The 14575-nt window shown below is 46.4% G+C and overlaps 2 protein-coding genes across 12 annotated transcripts in view; both read left to right on the top strand.

Moving 5' to 3' along the window:
• Positions 1–14575, top strand: part of TENM4 (teneurin transmembrane protein 4) — a 1625418-nt gene that overhangs the window by 1544542 nt on the left and 66301 nt on the right. For all 11 annotated transcript variants that reach the window (XM_062639041.1, XM_062639042.1, XM_062639047.1 and 8 more), the window contains 4 exons: positions 2185–2446; positions 8335–8602; positions 12038–12181; positions 13126–13375. In XM_062639041.1, the coding sequence (XP_062495025.1) occupies positions 2185–2446; positions 8335–8602; positions 12038–12181; positions 13126–13375 (924 nt within the window). The remainder of the gene's footprint in view (positions 1–2184; positions 2447–8334; positions 8603–12037; positions 12182–13125; positions 13376–14575) is intronic.
• The window catches only part of NARS2 (asparaginyl-tRNA synthetase 2, mitochondrial), a 221125-nt gene continuing 206636 nt past the window's right edge, over positions 87–14575 (top strand). Inside the window, exon 1 of the mRNA XM_062639193.1 lies at positions 87–92. The gene's annotated coding sequence lies outside the window, so the exon portion shown is untranslated. The remainder of the gene's footprint in view (positions 93–14575) is intronic.

Here is a 14575-nt window from a genome sequence, read left to right as displayed (position 1 = left end):
AATGAAATTACCTCATTCCTTCAATCCCAAGATGCTCTTGTTGAATTGAATTGCACTAAAGGAAGCTGGGAGGAAGGTGTTTTCAGATTGGGGTTTTCTGTTGGGTTTGGGGTTTAAGCTTTCCTTCAGTTCATCAAGGTAACTTCAAAGCTGGACCCTGTGACTCTGGAACAACAGGCTCATAACAACAGAGGCTGCTAAAAAAATCACTGCCCTGTGTCTGTTTTCACAGCTGCTGGAGCCTGACGAGGAGGTGGTGCTTTCCCTTCTGCATCCTGCTTTGGGGATGCAGGAGATGCAAGGTCATTTCCCCCCCAGGAAGGTTCCCATCCCTGCCCTAGGCTCTACAGAGCCAAGAACCTCTCACAAAGGAGGTAAAGGGAGGCATTTCCAGATAAAAAACCCTCTTCCCACTTGCCTAAAAACTTGTTGAGCATCATTTGTACTGCTTGTTTCTTCCCTCCCGTTGCCCCTTTCAGTGCCCAGATTCCTGCAGAGCAAGCTTCTCCCTCCCAGCTGAAGGCTTTGCCAAATGCTAATTGACTGTTAAAAATGTTCTCATCAAAGTACAAATGCTGAGCAGCTTTGCTGGCAAGGACCGGCACGTTCCTCCATCAGGCTGCTGCGAGCCAAGCTCCATAGGTCTGGGAAGCTGATGCCCCCACTTGAGTGATAGAATAAACATGTCTTTAGCTTTTTCAAATGCTTTCCACTCCCTCCCCTGGACTCAATTGCACATTGTTTCCTGAATAAGTTGCTTTTCATTGTTACATTTACTAAATGGTTCTTCAGTCTCTCAGCCACCAAAAAATGGGTTCTTCTTGTATGATTGTTTGACAAAGATTTGGGGTTTGAGAAACAGTTCAGACCCCTTGTTGCTCCTTTGGGATTTTTGCAGCCTATCTAAAAGGTTCATAATTCATTTAAAAATGACTTTAAATGCCTCTTTCAGCTTCTTTCTTACCTTGTGATTGCAAGGTGCATTGAGTCTGGCTTGGGGCACTCAGTGTGCTTTCAGATCCTAGTTCCTATGCACAAAGAGGTACTTAAGTGCATGAGGAGCTCTGCTGAAGCCAGCAAGCCTGTTCACATGCTTCAAAGCTGTGTGACTGTCATACATGAGCGCCAAGCATCGAAAGTGAGAAGCAAGGGTGGGAAAACTTTCTTTGCCTGGAACACGCATTTGGCGTTGCCACTGAGTAGATACTGAGAAGGAAAACAAAGAAGAAAACAGGGAGATCTTCACATTGTGGTGAAATCCCTTCCTTTCTCAGTTAACACCTCCTTTTTGAGTCTATGCATACTAGATGCATCTTGTAATTCAGACAATCTCCATCTCTGGCAAGATGGGGAGTTTGAATGCAAAATGAAGCAAAAACCCTAACCCTTATCCCAACATCTTTACATCCAAGGGATGAGTTATTTTCTTTATCAGGGTAACATCCTTTCACACCATGCTGGAGGTCTGCCGTAACCCTACCCAACGCTAACACAGGCAGAAAAGCCCTTTTGTCTGGAGGTAGCATAGGGTGAAGTTGCAGACCACAGGCAGTGAATTATCTGCCCTGTTCTCATTGCTTAAGAGTCACAAAAGGCAACACTGAGTGCTATGGTACAGAGGCTGCCTGCATGGTGTTCATTTCTTTCCCATGCCTGGTGCACTGAGCTTAGTCCATGCCTGGGTTCCACATGTTCCCTGGGTTGCATTAGGTATTATTCAGGTTAGCAGTGATGCCAAGACGATTTATATGGTGGTGTGTCAGAGAAACCACTTTCCAAATGGGTTTCCTTCATCATGGGAATTGGTCCAATCTGTGACTGGGTTTGGATGATAAATACTTTAAAAAGAAAGAAGAAAAGCAAATGTATGGTCAAATAACACCAGAAAAGCACTAACAAGGATGAACATTTGTCTCCAAAAAAGGGATGGGTATGGTTTTAATATACACGAAGACAACATGTGAAGAAGCTGAGTTTGTGCTCCTGCCTCTGCAGCTTGCTTTTACTCAGCTAAAGCTCCTGTGGGCTGCAGGGTTTAGGCTTGTGAGATGTGGCTGGTGCTTCTTGCAGTGATTTTGTAGGGGATCCTTGCTAGGGAATTGTTACAGACAGACGGGATGGTACTAACTGGTGCCATAACTAGTGTTATGGAACGCTAACTTCGTATCCCCTCTCTTTAAACAGCTTTGATCTTGTGACCATTGGTGGGATCTCCATCATCCTGCACTTCGAGCGGGCTCCCTTCATCACCCAGGAGCACACGCTGTGGCTGCCGTGGGATCGCTTCTTCGTGATGGAAACCATCGTCATGAGGCACGAGGAGAATGAGATCCCAAGCTGTGACCTCAGTAACTTCGCCCGGCCCAACCCTGTGGTCTCCCCATCTCCTCTAACAGCTTTTGCAAGTTCCTGCTCGGAGAAAGGTCCTATTATTCCTGAAATCCAGGTATGAACCATCTGAACCGAGAAAATAATCTCCTTTCTGTGCTGCTTTTGCTTTCTTTGAGCAAAACAAACACAAGTATTCCCTTGCTTTCCTAAAAAGCATTCCATGTTTGTTGCACCGTCTTCAGATGTTTGCCAGGAGCACTCACTCACAAGCACACACAGAAGGTTTATTTTCCCTTATCCCTCAGAGATGGAAGCAAAGCACTGTGGCCAACAGCAAAAACCTCGTTTGGCTCTGCTTTGCTTTCACCTCTCATCCGCAGGAGGTGGGCTGGGACCCTCGTGTGACCTGCATCAAGCCTTCAGGCAGCCTTTTGACTGGTGGGTTGCTTATACTCTAGTGCCTTTCTTCTGTTGGGGGGCTGTTTTCATGCACTGGGCATTACAGAGCTCAGCGGTGGAGGATGGGGTGTGAACTTCCTCAGGGTTTGAAGGCAATCCCCTCACTCTCCAAAGCTGCTGAGATGCGCAAGCAGCCAGCAGATGGCTGGCCAACAGCCAGCCTGCGGAGCACCCGGGGTTTGGTTGCATTTCCTGACATTTGGGAGCAAAGCAAGAGTGTTACTTTTAATTCCTCATCCCCCTTTTTCCTTATTTAAGGAAGCGTGAGTCAGATAAAGTACTTTTAACAACCTGCTGTGGATTCAAAGTATTTTGCCAAATGGACAGTTAGGTTTTAAACTGAATAGGACAAGCAACTGAATTATCCATTTTCATAGAATCACAGAACAGTTTGGGTTGGAAAGGACCTTAAGATCATCCAGTTCCAACTCCCCTGCCATGGGCAGGGACACCTCACACTAAATCATGGCACCCAAGGCTCTGTCCAACTTGGCCTTGAACACTGCCAGGGATGGAGCATTCACAACTTCCCTGGACAACCCATTCCAGTGCCTCACCACCCTCACAGTAAAGAATTTCTTCCTTATATCCAATCTAAACTTCCCCTGTTTCAGTTTGAACCCATCACCCCTTGTCCTATCACTACAGTCCCTAATGAAGAGTCCCTCCCCAGCACCCCTATAGGCCCCCTTCAGACACTGGAAGCTGCTCTGAGGTCTCCACGCAGCTTCTCTTCTCCAGGCTGAACAGCCCCAACTTTCTCAGCCTGTCTCCATACAGGAGCTGCTCCAGCCCCTGATCATCCTCGTGGCCTCCTCTGGACTTGTTCCAACAGTTCCATGTCCTTTTTATGTTGAGGACACCAGAACTGCACACAATGCTCCAAGTGAGGTCTCACGAGAGCAGAGTATTATTTTCCTTATAAACACTTCCTGTGTTGGAATACATGGATGCAACAGCACTTTCACCTTTCCTTTTTTGGCATGTTTTTCCCTGGGTTTTAGATACCAGCATTCAGCATGTCAAAGTATCACAGAATGGTTTGGGTTGAAGGGACCTTAAAGCTCATCCAGTTCCAGCCCCTTGTCAGGGGCAGGGACACCTTCCACTAGAGCAGCTTGCTCCAAGCCTCATCCAACCTGGCTTTGAACACTGCCAGGGATGGAGCATCCAACCTGTGCCAGCGCCTCACCACCCTCATCATAGATGTTTAGTGCCATTTGAAATGTCCTGCAGATACCCTGCTTGGCCTCCAACTGCCAATCCAGGATGATTCCCCTATCAGTGACCAGCTTTGTATCTGCCAAACCCTTGTGAATGTCAGATAATTTGGCCATCCCAAATTGCACCAAACACCTGTAGTTATGGGATCTAATTAAGACTTAAGTGGGAGTAATTTTGAGACTATGGCACCTAAATAAGGTGCTCATGTGCTGTCATCTGGATGTGTGCTAGGTGTCCAAGCTCCCATGAAAGCTGTGAGAAACCTAATCGATATCATTAATGCAGCTTATAGACTAACTAAGCTGACCATTTTGAAGGTGTCTGGTTCCCACTGATGCTATCAGTTACATCTCCATTGACACTACTTGATGATTACATGGTGACATCACTTCACACACTTACATGCGAGCATCTGAATTTAGATGCCTTAGACTGGATTGAACCCCACTCTTAAGCTAATGTTGCCACACTAACCTTCTGAAGAGCCTGTCTCTGCCTGCTTGCCATGAAGAGCCCTAGAAGAACAGTTCAGAGGAGACTCCTAGCCAAGTTTAGAGAAGATGAATCCCATGCATGATGAACAGTGTTTTTTGCACAAGCCAAATGATTGAGCCAAAACCTCAGTAAAGTAGTATTGGACCTCAAATGTAAGCTGAAGGTTAACAGAGTTTGTGGTGTAGAAGTATACAACATATACAGTGCAATCTGACTTATGGCAGGGTACTTCAGTCCGTAAATGGACTACTTTACATTCCTATATATAAAAAATAACCTAAATGATCATCCCTGGCAGTGTTCAAGGCCAAACTGAATGGGTCTTGGGCAGCCTGGTCTAGTGGAAAGGCAGGGGGCTGGAACTGGATGATTTTAAGGTCCTTTCCAACCCAAACTCTTCAATGATTCTGTGACTCTATGACAGTTTCTGCAGCTGCGTTTTATAATAGGCAGTTCACAGTGGAGAAATGTGAAGTGCAAAAGGTGTGAGGAAAAGGCTGGGAGGAGGTGCCAAGCAGATGGCAGGGCTGAGGTTTTGACAAGTGGGCACATAGAAGCTTCATGCACTTCAACAAATAGCATCCTCTACCTGGATGCAATCAAAAGACAAACTAACACATTTTAAGTGTTTGATTCAGGTGCCTAAAGGTAGATTTGGTGCCATTTAAGACGCTCTGATGTGTCCCTTCAGGCCTCCAGGCTGTAGCTTCATAAAGACACAGCTCTCAAGAAGTTCCATGTTAGATCTGTCATCCCCTTGCAGAGGCTTTAGATACCATAGAACATCTTGAAAGTGCTACATGTCTGTGTTAAGCCCCTGAATCAGACCCTAAATGCTTTTCTGCCTCACAATTCCTTCTGAGCATCATACTAGAAGAAAACCTTGTTCCTTGCCTTGTCTGCTGGCAGGCAAAGAGAAACTGTAAGAGAAATGTGTAACCCACACACAGAATTAAGATTTTCTACGTTGTCTCATGCAAAGAGGGGAAGAATTGGTACTGACAGAGCCATGGATCAACACCCAGCAGTGAAAGGGACATGGAAATGGGGAAGTTGTGAAGATCCCTAGTAAGCCTGAAGAACCAGTTCTCCTGACAAGCCTGGTAGCAGGACCACTTTTAGAGATCATATTGGTGAGGCTTCAATGAATTCCAGGAGCCCTTATCTTTCACCAGGACCCCAGATGCACCTTGTGGGCCAAACAGCAATTATCAAATAGAAATAAGGGCACAAGTCAGCTGTTGTTACTTTTTGGTGCACTCCAAGTATTTTAAAGCTTCTTCTTCCCCTCTTCTCCCACCAATGTCCACTGGATTATACTCTCCCCACCACCGCCCTGCTTTGTTGCTAGTTTATCACTACTTACAAGCTACAAATGCGTTTTGGATAATCTGAATTACCATTTGAAACCTCTCTTCAAGTCTTTAAACACAGCCCCTCGTGCTGCTCAGCACCTTGGTACCGCAGTGCTGACCCTTCCTTTGGACTAGCAGACAGCAGAGACAGATCATGACAGAAAGGAATAATTATATCTGACAGGGATTTGAACCAGACACTGCAAATAGTAACTCCATGACAATTATTTCTGCCTGGCTTTTTCCTAGAGGGATTACATATGAAGACAGATTTGATACAAGGGACCACCTTTACTGCAGCTTGGCTCAGTTGGTCTCTGGTTGATGTTGGTCCCAGCCCAGCTTGTTGCTGAGCTCATAAAATACACTTCAGAAATCCTGGGTTTTTCCCAATTCTGTCATTTTGGAGCCTCCTAAGCACTGAGATATGTAAATTGAAAAGGCTGCATATGGGGAAGTAAATATTTATGAGCACAGTGGAAGAGTGCTTTAACTTCTGGATGTGTCCGTTTGTCAAGTGCTGCAGCACTCCGAGGTGTAAGTTATCCCTTGAACAAGTGTTGGGCCTTGGGTAATAGCTCTGAAGAGGTCTTTTCAGGGGGCAGATAACGAGATTTGTCAGTATTGATAACACTAAGCAGAAAACCTGTGAGGGATGAGCAACTTGTCATGCCAGGGCAGTTTGCTGCTCCCATGTAGGAGCTGAGTATAGGAGCCATGTAGCTTGGATAACACTAGGATGGGTGGATGGATGAATGGATGGATCTCTTGACCTACGTGCCTTCGAGCCTCCATGCCCTTAATATTATGGAAGCCATTTATTGTAGGGAAGTATTTTCACAGCTCATTTAGGGTCCAGCACACTAAAGTATCTCAGAAGTGGTACAGGAGGGAACAGTGCCAATTGTGACCTTCCAGTTAGACCATGTTTTCTTTTGCAGCTCACTGCAAAGCTTCTGCCTTCATCTCTCAGACTTTGCCAAAGGCTCCTGGCTTGTGCTGACAATGTCCATGTTGGGTGCTTAGCTAAGAGTGGCATTTTCTGGGAAGTGACAACTAAATATGCTTCTCCTAAGACTTGAGACAGAAATGCCCTTTTTTATCAGTAGTTTGCATGGGGTCCGGGATGACTTCCAGAAAGTTTCCCTGCACTGCTCCAGCTACAAGTGTAGGAAGTTTTAAGATGTGGTTGTACTTTAGCAAGTAAATGAGCTGAGAATTCCATCTTTACTGAGACCTCTCCGTTCTCAAAGCAGAATAGGGGCAGGCAGAACTTCCCCTGCTCTTTGTCCACTCTTTTGTGAAACTCTGTACTGGAATAGAGACCTGTGAGATCACTGTCCCAGTCAGGCAGATATACCCACACTCATTGCTGGAGGAGAAAATGAAGTAACTCACCTGGAATATAGAGGAATTTGGGAAAGGGAAGGAAGCAAGAAGGGAAGGGAAAGGGGTTGATGGTGGTAGGTCAGGCCAAGAGCTTCATCACACGGGTCAAAGGGGAAGGAATTTTAAGCAGGGACCAGGATGTCAGAGAGGGACTCTTCATCAGTGACTGTAGTGATAGGACAAGGGGTGATGGGTTCAAACTGAAACAGGGGAAGTTCAGGCTGGAGATAAGGAAGAAGTTCTTCCCTGTGAGGGTGATGAGGCACTGGCACAGGCTGTCCAAGGAAGTTGTGAATGCTCCATCCCTGGCAGTGTTCAAGGCCAGGTTGGACAGAGCCTTGGGTGCCATGGTTTAGTGTGAGGTGTCCCTGCCCATGGCAGGGGTTGAACTCGATGATCTTAAGGTCCTTTCCAACCCAAACCATTCCATGATTCTGTAAGCAGGAGCAAATATGAGGTAAAAAAATAATGATCAGGACACAGGAAAGAAAAGGCTGGAGGTAGATCAGGCAAAGAGGGTCAGAGGTAGGAGAGGAGGAGGGTCAGAGGAAGAAATGGGCAAGTCAGAGGAGGGAGGGTGGAACCAATGACATGGAGAGAATGGTAGGTTATGATCGGGGCCAGGGAACATCCATAAGGATACAGGGCAAGTAGGGCTTGATGTTTTACTGGGAAAAAAGAAGCCAGGAGGCAAAAATTAGCAGCCATAGAAACCTAGAAGAATAAGACAGAAAATGGAAGCTAAACTGATGGGCTGGGATTATCTCAGACTCCAATGTCCTTTAGCCATGGGTGCTGGGATTTCTTTGGACAGTGAGTCCCATTATAAATAATGACTTCAATGAAATACTTCGGTCTCTCTGTCCCATGTAAGAGAGATGGAGAAAGAGTGGGGCATTCCTTGCTTCCACAATTAATCCTATAAATTACATATATGGTTTAAACTTGATGCCTAATGGGCTGCTTTTCTAGACGTGTCTACCAGAGCTTTTGTAAAGGTGTGTTTGATAAATTGCAGCTTCCCTGCCTTTTCCTGTCTGCTCGCTGCTGATTTAACACCTCCTGCATTGGTTTTCCACAGGCTCTACAGGAGGAGATTAATGTTTCCGGCAGTAAAATAAAAGTGAGTTACCTGAGCAGCCGCACAGCTGGCTACAAATCAGTGCTGAGGATCAGCATGACCCACCCCACCATCCCCTTCAACCTCATGAAAGTCCACCTCATGGTGGCCGTCGAGGGACGCCTCTTCAGAAAGTGGTTTGCAGCAGCACCAGACTTGTCCTATTACTTCATCTGGGACAAGACAGACGTCTACAGCCAGAAGGTGTATGGGCTCTCAGAAGCCTTTGGTAAGTGACCCCAGGGCTTTGTGCTCTTTTTAGAAGCAGCTGGGTGGCAATGCACAGGCCTTGTCCTTGATCATAGGTTTGTGTTGGAAGGGACCTTAAAGCTCATCCAGTTCCAACCCCTGCCACAGGCAGGGACACGTTCCACTAGAGCAGCTTGCTCCAAGCCCCTGTGTCCAACCTGGCGTTGAACACTGCCAGGGATGGGGCAGCCACAGCTTCTCTGGGCACCCTGTGCCAGCGCCTCAGCACCCTCACAGAGAAGAGCTTCTGCCTAAGAGCTCAGCTCAGTCTCCCCTCGGGCAGGTTAAAGCCATTCCCCTTGGCCTGGCCCTACAGGCCCTTGTCCCAAGCCCCTCTCCAGCTTTCCTGCAGCCCCTTTAGGCACTGGAGCTGCTCTCAGGTCTCCCCTTCAGGAGCCTTCTCTTCTCCAGGCTGACCCAGCCCAGCTCTCTCAGCCTGGCTCCAGAGCAGAGCTGCTCCAGCCCTCGCAGTGTCTCCATGGCCTCCTCTGGCCTCGCTCCAACAGCTCCACGTCCCTCTTGTGCTGCTGCCCCAGAGCTGGATCAGGGCTGCAGGGGGGGTCTCCCCTTCACACAGCAGAGGGGCAGGATCCCCTCCCTGAGCTGCTGCTCACACTCTGGGGGTGCAGCCCAACACACAGGGGGGTTCTGGGCTCAAGCGCACATTGAAGATGGTTCATGGGGAGCTTCTCACCCAACACCCCAAGTCCTTCTCCTCAGGCTGCTCCATCCAGTGTCTGCCTGTCCTTGTCAGGCACAATTTGCCCTTAGTGAAGCCATGTTGGCTGTCATCGCCCACCTCCTTATTTTCCGTGTGCCTTAGCATAGTTTCCAGGATGATCTGCTCCATGATCTTGCCAGGCACTGAGGTGAGACTGGCTAGCCCGTAGTTCCCCTAGTCTTCCTTTTTAAAAATGGGGCTTATATTTACCCATTTCCAGTCAGTGGGAACTTCCCCAGACTGTCACAGCTTCTCAAATCTGATGGATGAGGCTTGGCAACTACATACACCGGTTCCCTCAGGACTTGCAGATGCACCTTGTCAGGCCCCATTGGCTTGTGCACTTTCAGGTTCCTTAGAAGGTCTTGAACCTGATCTCATACAGCAGCTCTTCATTCTCCCCGTCCCTGCCTTTGCCTCTTGTGACTTGGGCAGTGTCACTGGAGCACTTGCTAGTGAAGACCGAGGCAAATAAGTTGAGTACCTCAGCCTTGTCCATGTCCCAGGTAACCAGGTCTCCTGTGTCCTTCCAGGCAGGGCCCACATTTTCCTTCGTCTTCTTTTTATTACCAGTATACCTATAGAAGCTTTTCTTGTCGTCCTTGTTGTCCCTGTCCAGCTGTAATTCTATCATCAGCAGATCGGTACAGTCCATCCTGCTAACACATGAAGTGGTCCCCCCTGGTTCACTGCTGTTTCCTTGGAGAGGACTGGGCCCAGCTGCTCAGACAGCACACATTTCCCCAGCAGATGAATACTGCTCTGTTCTCTGGCTCGTGGCCCAGCACATACATCCTGAGCTGCTGCCGTCATACTCATGCAGAAGGAATGAACTGGGATTAGAGGCATTTGGCTACCTGTTACCTATAGCCAAAAGCTGTCAGCACTGCTTTGAGAGAAATGCCTAGAGCTGAGCCCTGTCTTCATTCCTCCTTGTGCCTGACCTTCGGGATTGCTCTAATCTTAGTTTCTTCTTTGTTACCCGTTCAAGAACACTATCCCAAACTGGACCATGATGCTCTTATACTTTGTGCATTGATTTACATCTGCAAAAGACTGTCAGAAGCTGCAAGGCAGAGAGTAAGAAGGCTCTGCATAATCAATGTGCTTATTGCTGTAAGCACTGTGGCCCCTGCCACCCACTCTACAGGGGCAGAAGCTGAAGTCCATGGTGGGGCAGGAAGTTGTGCTGTGAATGAATGCAGACACACTCCATTCCTCTTTCTGCTTCCATCTCAGACCTCACCCAGTGAGCCCTGTGTGAATGTGGTGGAGAGAAGAGTGTACCTTGAGTACAGTGAGCAGGGGTGATGCAGCTCTGCAGTGATTGCTTCCCATCTGGTCAGCAACCAGAGGACATTCACTTACAGGTCTTTGATAGTCTAGACTGGACCTTTCAGGCTGCCAACAATACAATACCAGCAAAATGGGAGAGATGCCAAATGAGCAAATAGAGCTCTTGTTGACAGAAGGGATGTTGACTGATGCCTCATAGCCAACTGAAGATAAGTCTTTTTAGAGGAGCCTTAGAGGGCCTTGTTTTCTAGGAGGAAGAATGGGTGCCTTCCTCTCAGGCTCAGCTACCTTGAGCAGGCTGGATGATACAACCTGCTGAGCCTTATCCAGTTGGGAGTCCACACTGGGAAACATGCTGGTGGCATACCCTGAAAGGCTGTGTTTGCATCTTTAAAATCAGGATTGGGTCCTGGAGTGCTCCATGATGTAGCTCTGCAGCCTGAGAATACTCCACCACATCTGAGGACATCATCATTCAGGCTTTCAGTGATGTCCTTCACTAGAAGAGTGCAAAATAGCAAGCCTTCATTTCCTGAATTACATCTTCCTGTGATACTGTCTGATCTGGTAAAGGGCTGTATCTGGGGGGGGATCCTGAGTTCACTCAGTGCTCAGCGCTTTTCAAGGAGGCTGAGAAACTTGTAAAAATCGGACCTTTTTTTTTGGTCTAGTAATAAAAAATGAGCTATGTAATTGCTTTTCATTGTGTAGGACTTGCAGCTCTGCTCTGCTTCAGCTGTTAGTGCTGAAAAGATCAGGTAGGGCAGAAGAAAAGCAGATCAATGAGACTGCTCCTGCTGCTTCTGAGAAAATCATCCAGGGGTCATTATCCTGTCAAAAACACGATTTTCCTTTTACTGACATCTTCTTACTCTTAACTCCAGTGTGTTCTTTATAGGTTCTGATGAGACATCATGACAAGCAAATGCTATTGACTTTGATGATGACCACAAGTCAGCCTGGTCTAAGACTGCTGCCTCTGAGGGACTTGCTGCCCCGTGACCCCTTTGGAGAAGTCTTTACTTTCCAAGAAAGGACATGGTTTTTAGCAAGTGCCTGACATGCAGACTTTGATCAAAGATAGGAAATAGTAAAATGCTCCCCATGAGTCCAGGCAGTGCTTTACACTCTGCAATCCCTGTTGGTTTCAAACATGTCTCTAAACCAGTGCCTTTTTAATATTTAGCACATTTACCCAACACCTGCAACTGCATTGACCTTTGTAAATGCAGGATGGCCTTTAAAGGGAAAACTATTAGGACTCTGCATTATGGTGAGGACATTTAAATGGAATTGGCAGTTGCCTGTACAAATGCTCTTATGCCTTCTCAGTTGAAACTCTGTGTGCATTGCTGGGTTACTAATCTGGGGGGTCTTTTGTTTCTCTCTTGTTCCTAGTTTCAGTAGGTTATGAGTATGAATCATGTCCTGACTTGATCCTGTGGGAGAAGAGGACAGCTGTGCTTCAGGGCTATGAAATTGATGCTTCCAAACTCGGAGGATGGTCCCTGGATAAACACCATGCCCTCAACATACAGAGCGGTAGGTTGTCTGTAACACATGACAGGAATTACGTGCTGTTGCAAGGCCTACTTGCTGCTTATCACTAAGAATTCAAGAAAAGGAAAGAAAAGAAATCTGAACAACAAACGTACCCTCACATACGTTTTCCCAACATTATTTCTAGTATCCTACATTTAGAAGCAATTTGGTGTGTGTAAATGCAAAAGAAGCTGGCCAGAATGTTGGCATGTCTTACTTTGTAGTGTCTTAAAGAAGGGTATTAACAAGGAAAATAGTCCTAAGATAATACCATTGAGCATAATTCCACCCAGACACATCCTCCAATGTGTGAGTGTTCTTGCAGAAATGAGAGGCTTCACGGGACATAAGGGAAAGTGGAAGGTGTCAGGGTCCTTGAAGGCTGCTCAAAACCGAGGGTGATCAGAACATGTTTAAAAGACAGAAGCACTGTGTCCCTCTGGATGGTAGCAGTGATGTGGGAGCAAACATCTAATTCAGCCCACATCGCTGCTGAAAACACTGCACTTACAGGGAACATCAGCAGAGCTTCTCTAAAGCTTTGTAGATGAAACATTTCTCTAGAGAATGCGCTTCCTGTCCCTTATCTTTCCATGAGCTCTGTGATTTCTTTTTACCTGGTAAGCTCCAAATTACAGGGCAAGCAGGGACAGAAAAGACAGGTATAAAGTCATGAGATGCTGAAAAGTCTATTTCCTTCAATGTTAAAGGCAGTCTTGTTCTCCCAGAATACTTTTGTTCTGCCAAAAATGCAATGGGTCTATAAAAGGTACTCCAGATAAGGGGCTCCTCATTTGAAACCATCACAAAACAGCGCTATGATAGATGATAAACCTCCTTTGCTACATGACAAATTCCCCTTCTGGGATTGCCAGTTTGTGCTCCCTTTGGTCTCAGTTTCCCTGTCTCTCTTTAATGTCCTCATTACTGTTTTCTCTCCTTAGGCATCTTGCATAAAGGAAATGGGGAAAACCAGTTTATCTCCCAGCAGCCGCCTGTAATTGGAAGCATTATGGGCAACGGCCGCAGACGTAGCATCTCTTGTCCAAGCTGCAATGGTCTTGCAGATGGGAACAAACTCCTGGCTCCTGTTGCCCTAACATGTGGGTCTGATGGAAGTCTTTATGTTGGAGATTTCAACTACATCCGAAGGATCTTTCCCTCTGGCAATGTCACCAACATACTGGAGCTGAGGTACGCTCTACTGAATGTGCCCATTATAATTATGCCCTTAAGTTCTGCAGAAATCTGATGTATCCAAAAGGAAAATGAGCAAAACTCTTAAAGAAACCCCATAGGAAAGCAGGAAGCTGTCCAGATTTGCCTCTTCTGCAACTCTGCTTTGATTTACACCAGAGAAACACAGAAATATATCACACCCCAAAAATATTGGCACATTATTGTGCTGCTAAATCAAACTGTGTTGAAGTCTGCCTTTTGTGTAGCTAGAGACCAGTGGGAATCCTAAACATTAACAATCAGCCCCCAGAGATGACCTAAAATGATGAGATGACTTGGAAGGCCACAGCACGATTATGATATGTAGAGGTTAATCAGGGCAGGTGATCATTCATAATTAAGACAGGATGATCACTGAAAGTAGTCACAGACTGGGTCTTTCTAGTTGTGTTTCATGGGGACAAATTCATCAGCCCCCCTCAGTTCCTACCTGAACAGCAGTGTCAGGGTGGACATATAGGTGGATCATCTGAAAGGAAGTGTCTCCTTTTAACCCCAAATTACAAAGGAGAAAATACATATACTAGGAGAAATAGGGAGGATGGGGAAGGAACATCCATTAAAAACAAGGAGGGAGAGGGAAAAATAAAGATTTGCATTAAGTTCTGGCAAAATTAAATAGATGGTGACTGAAAATTGCAAACTGACTTCATTGGGGATAATTTTACTATCTGTCTATAGCAAATACAATTACCCACTTCAAAGCACCAGGGCCTGATTCTAGACTCTGTGTGGCTGGACATGACTGACTCCAGGAAAGTCAGTAGAGTTAAATGAGTGTTTCTGAATGAGTTGTCTCTGCTTGAAAGGCTCAGCCTAACATCCTGAGAGGTTGATATGAGGCTAGCATGGTAGGAAGGTTCATGTTCCCATTTGCCTCTCAAGACCTGGCCTGAAAATCAGAATGTTCCCAAAAGTAGGAACCCCCCTGCTCGACTCACATTGAATGTCCTGCTTGCTAAGGACAAAAGTAAGGCTTCTTTTCTGCAAGGACTGCCATGTAGAAGCTTACTCCACAGCTTCCTAGAGCAGCAGTGTCCCATACAGTATTGCTTTGTATTTCCATTTGCTCCATAAGGCCACATATAAAAAGAGCTGATCTGCATAAAAACTGGTGCAAGATCCCACTAGTCCCTCATTTACAGACACTCCAGA

Source organism: Pezoporus occidentalis, unplaced genomic scaffold (genome assembly GCF_034315485.1).
Source record: "Pezoporus occidentalis ecotype Australia unplaced genomic scaffold, CSIRO_AGI_Poc_V1 ctg6, whole genome shotgun sequence".
Lineage (NCBI taxonomy): Eukaryota > Metazoa > Chordata > Aves > Psittaciformes > Psittacidae > Pezoporus > Pezoporus occidentalis.
This window is presented reverse-complemented; position numbering and strand designations above follow the sequence as displayed.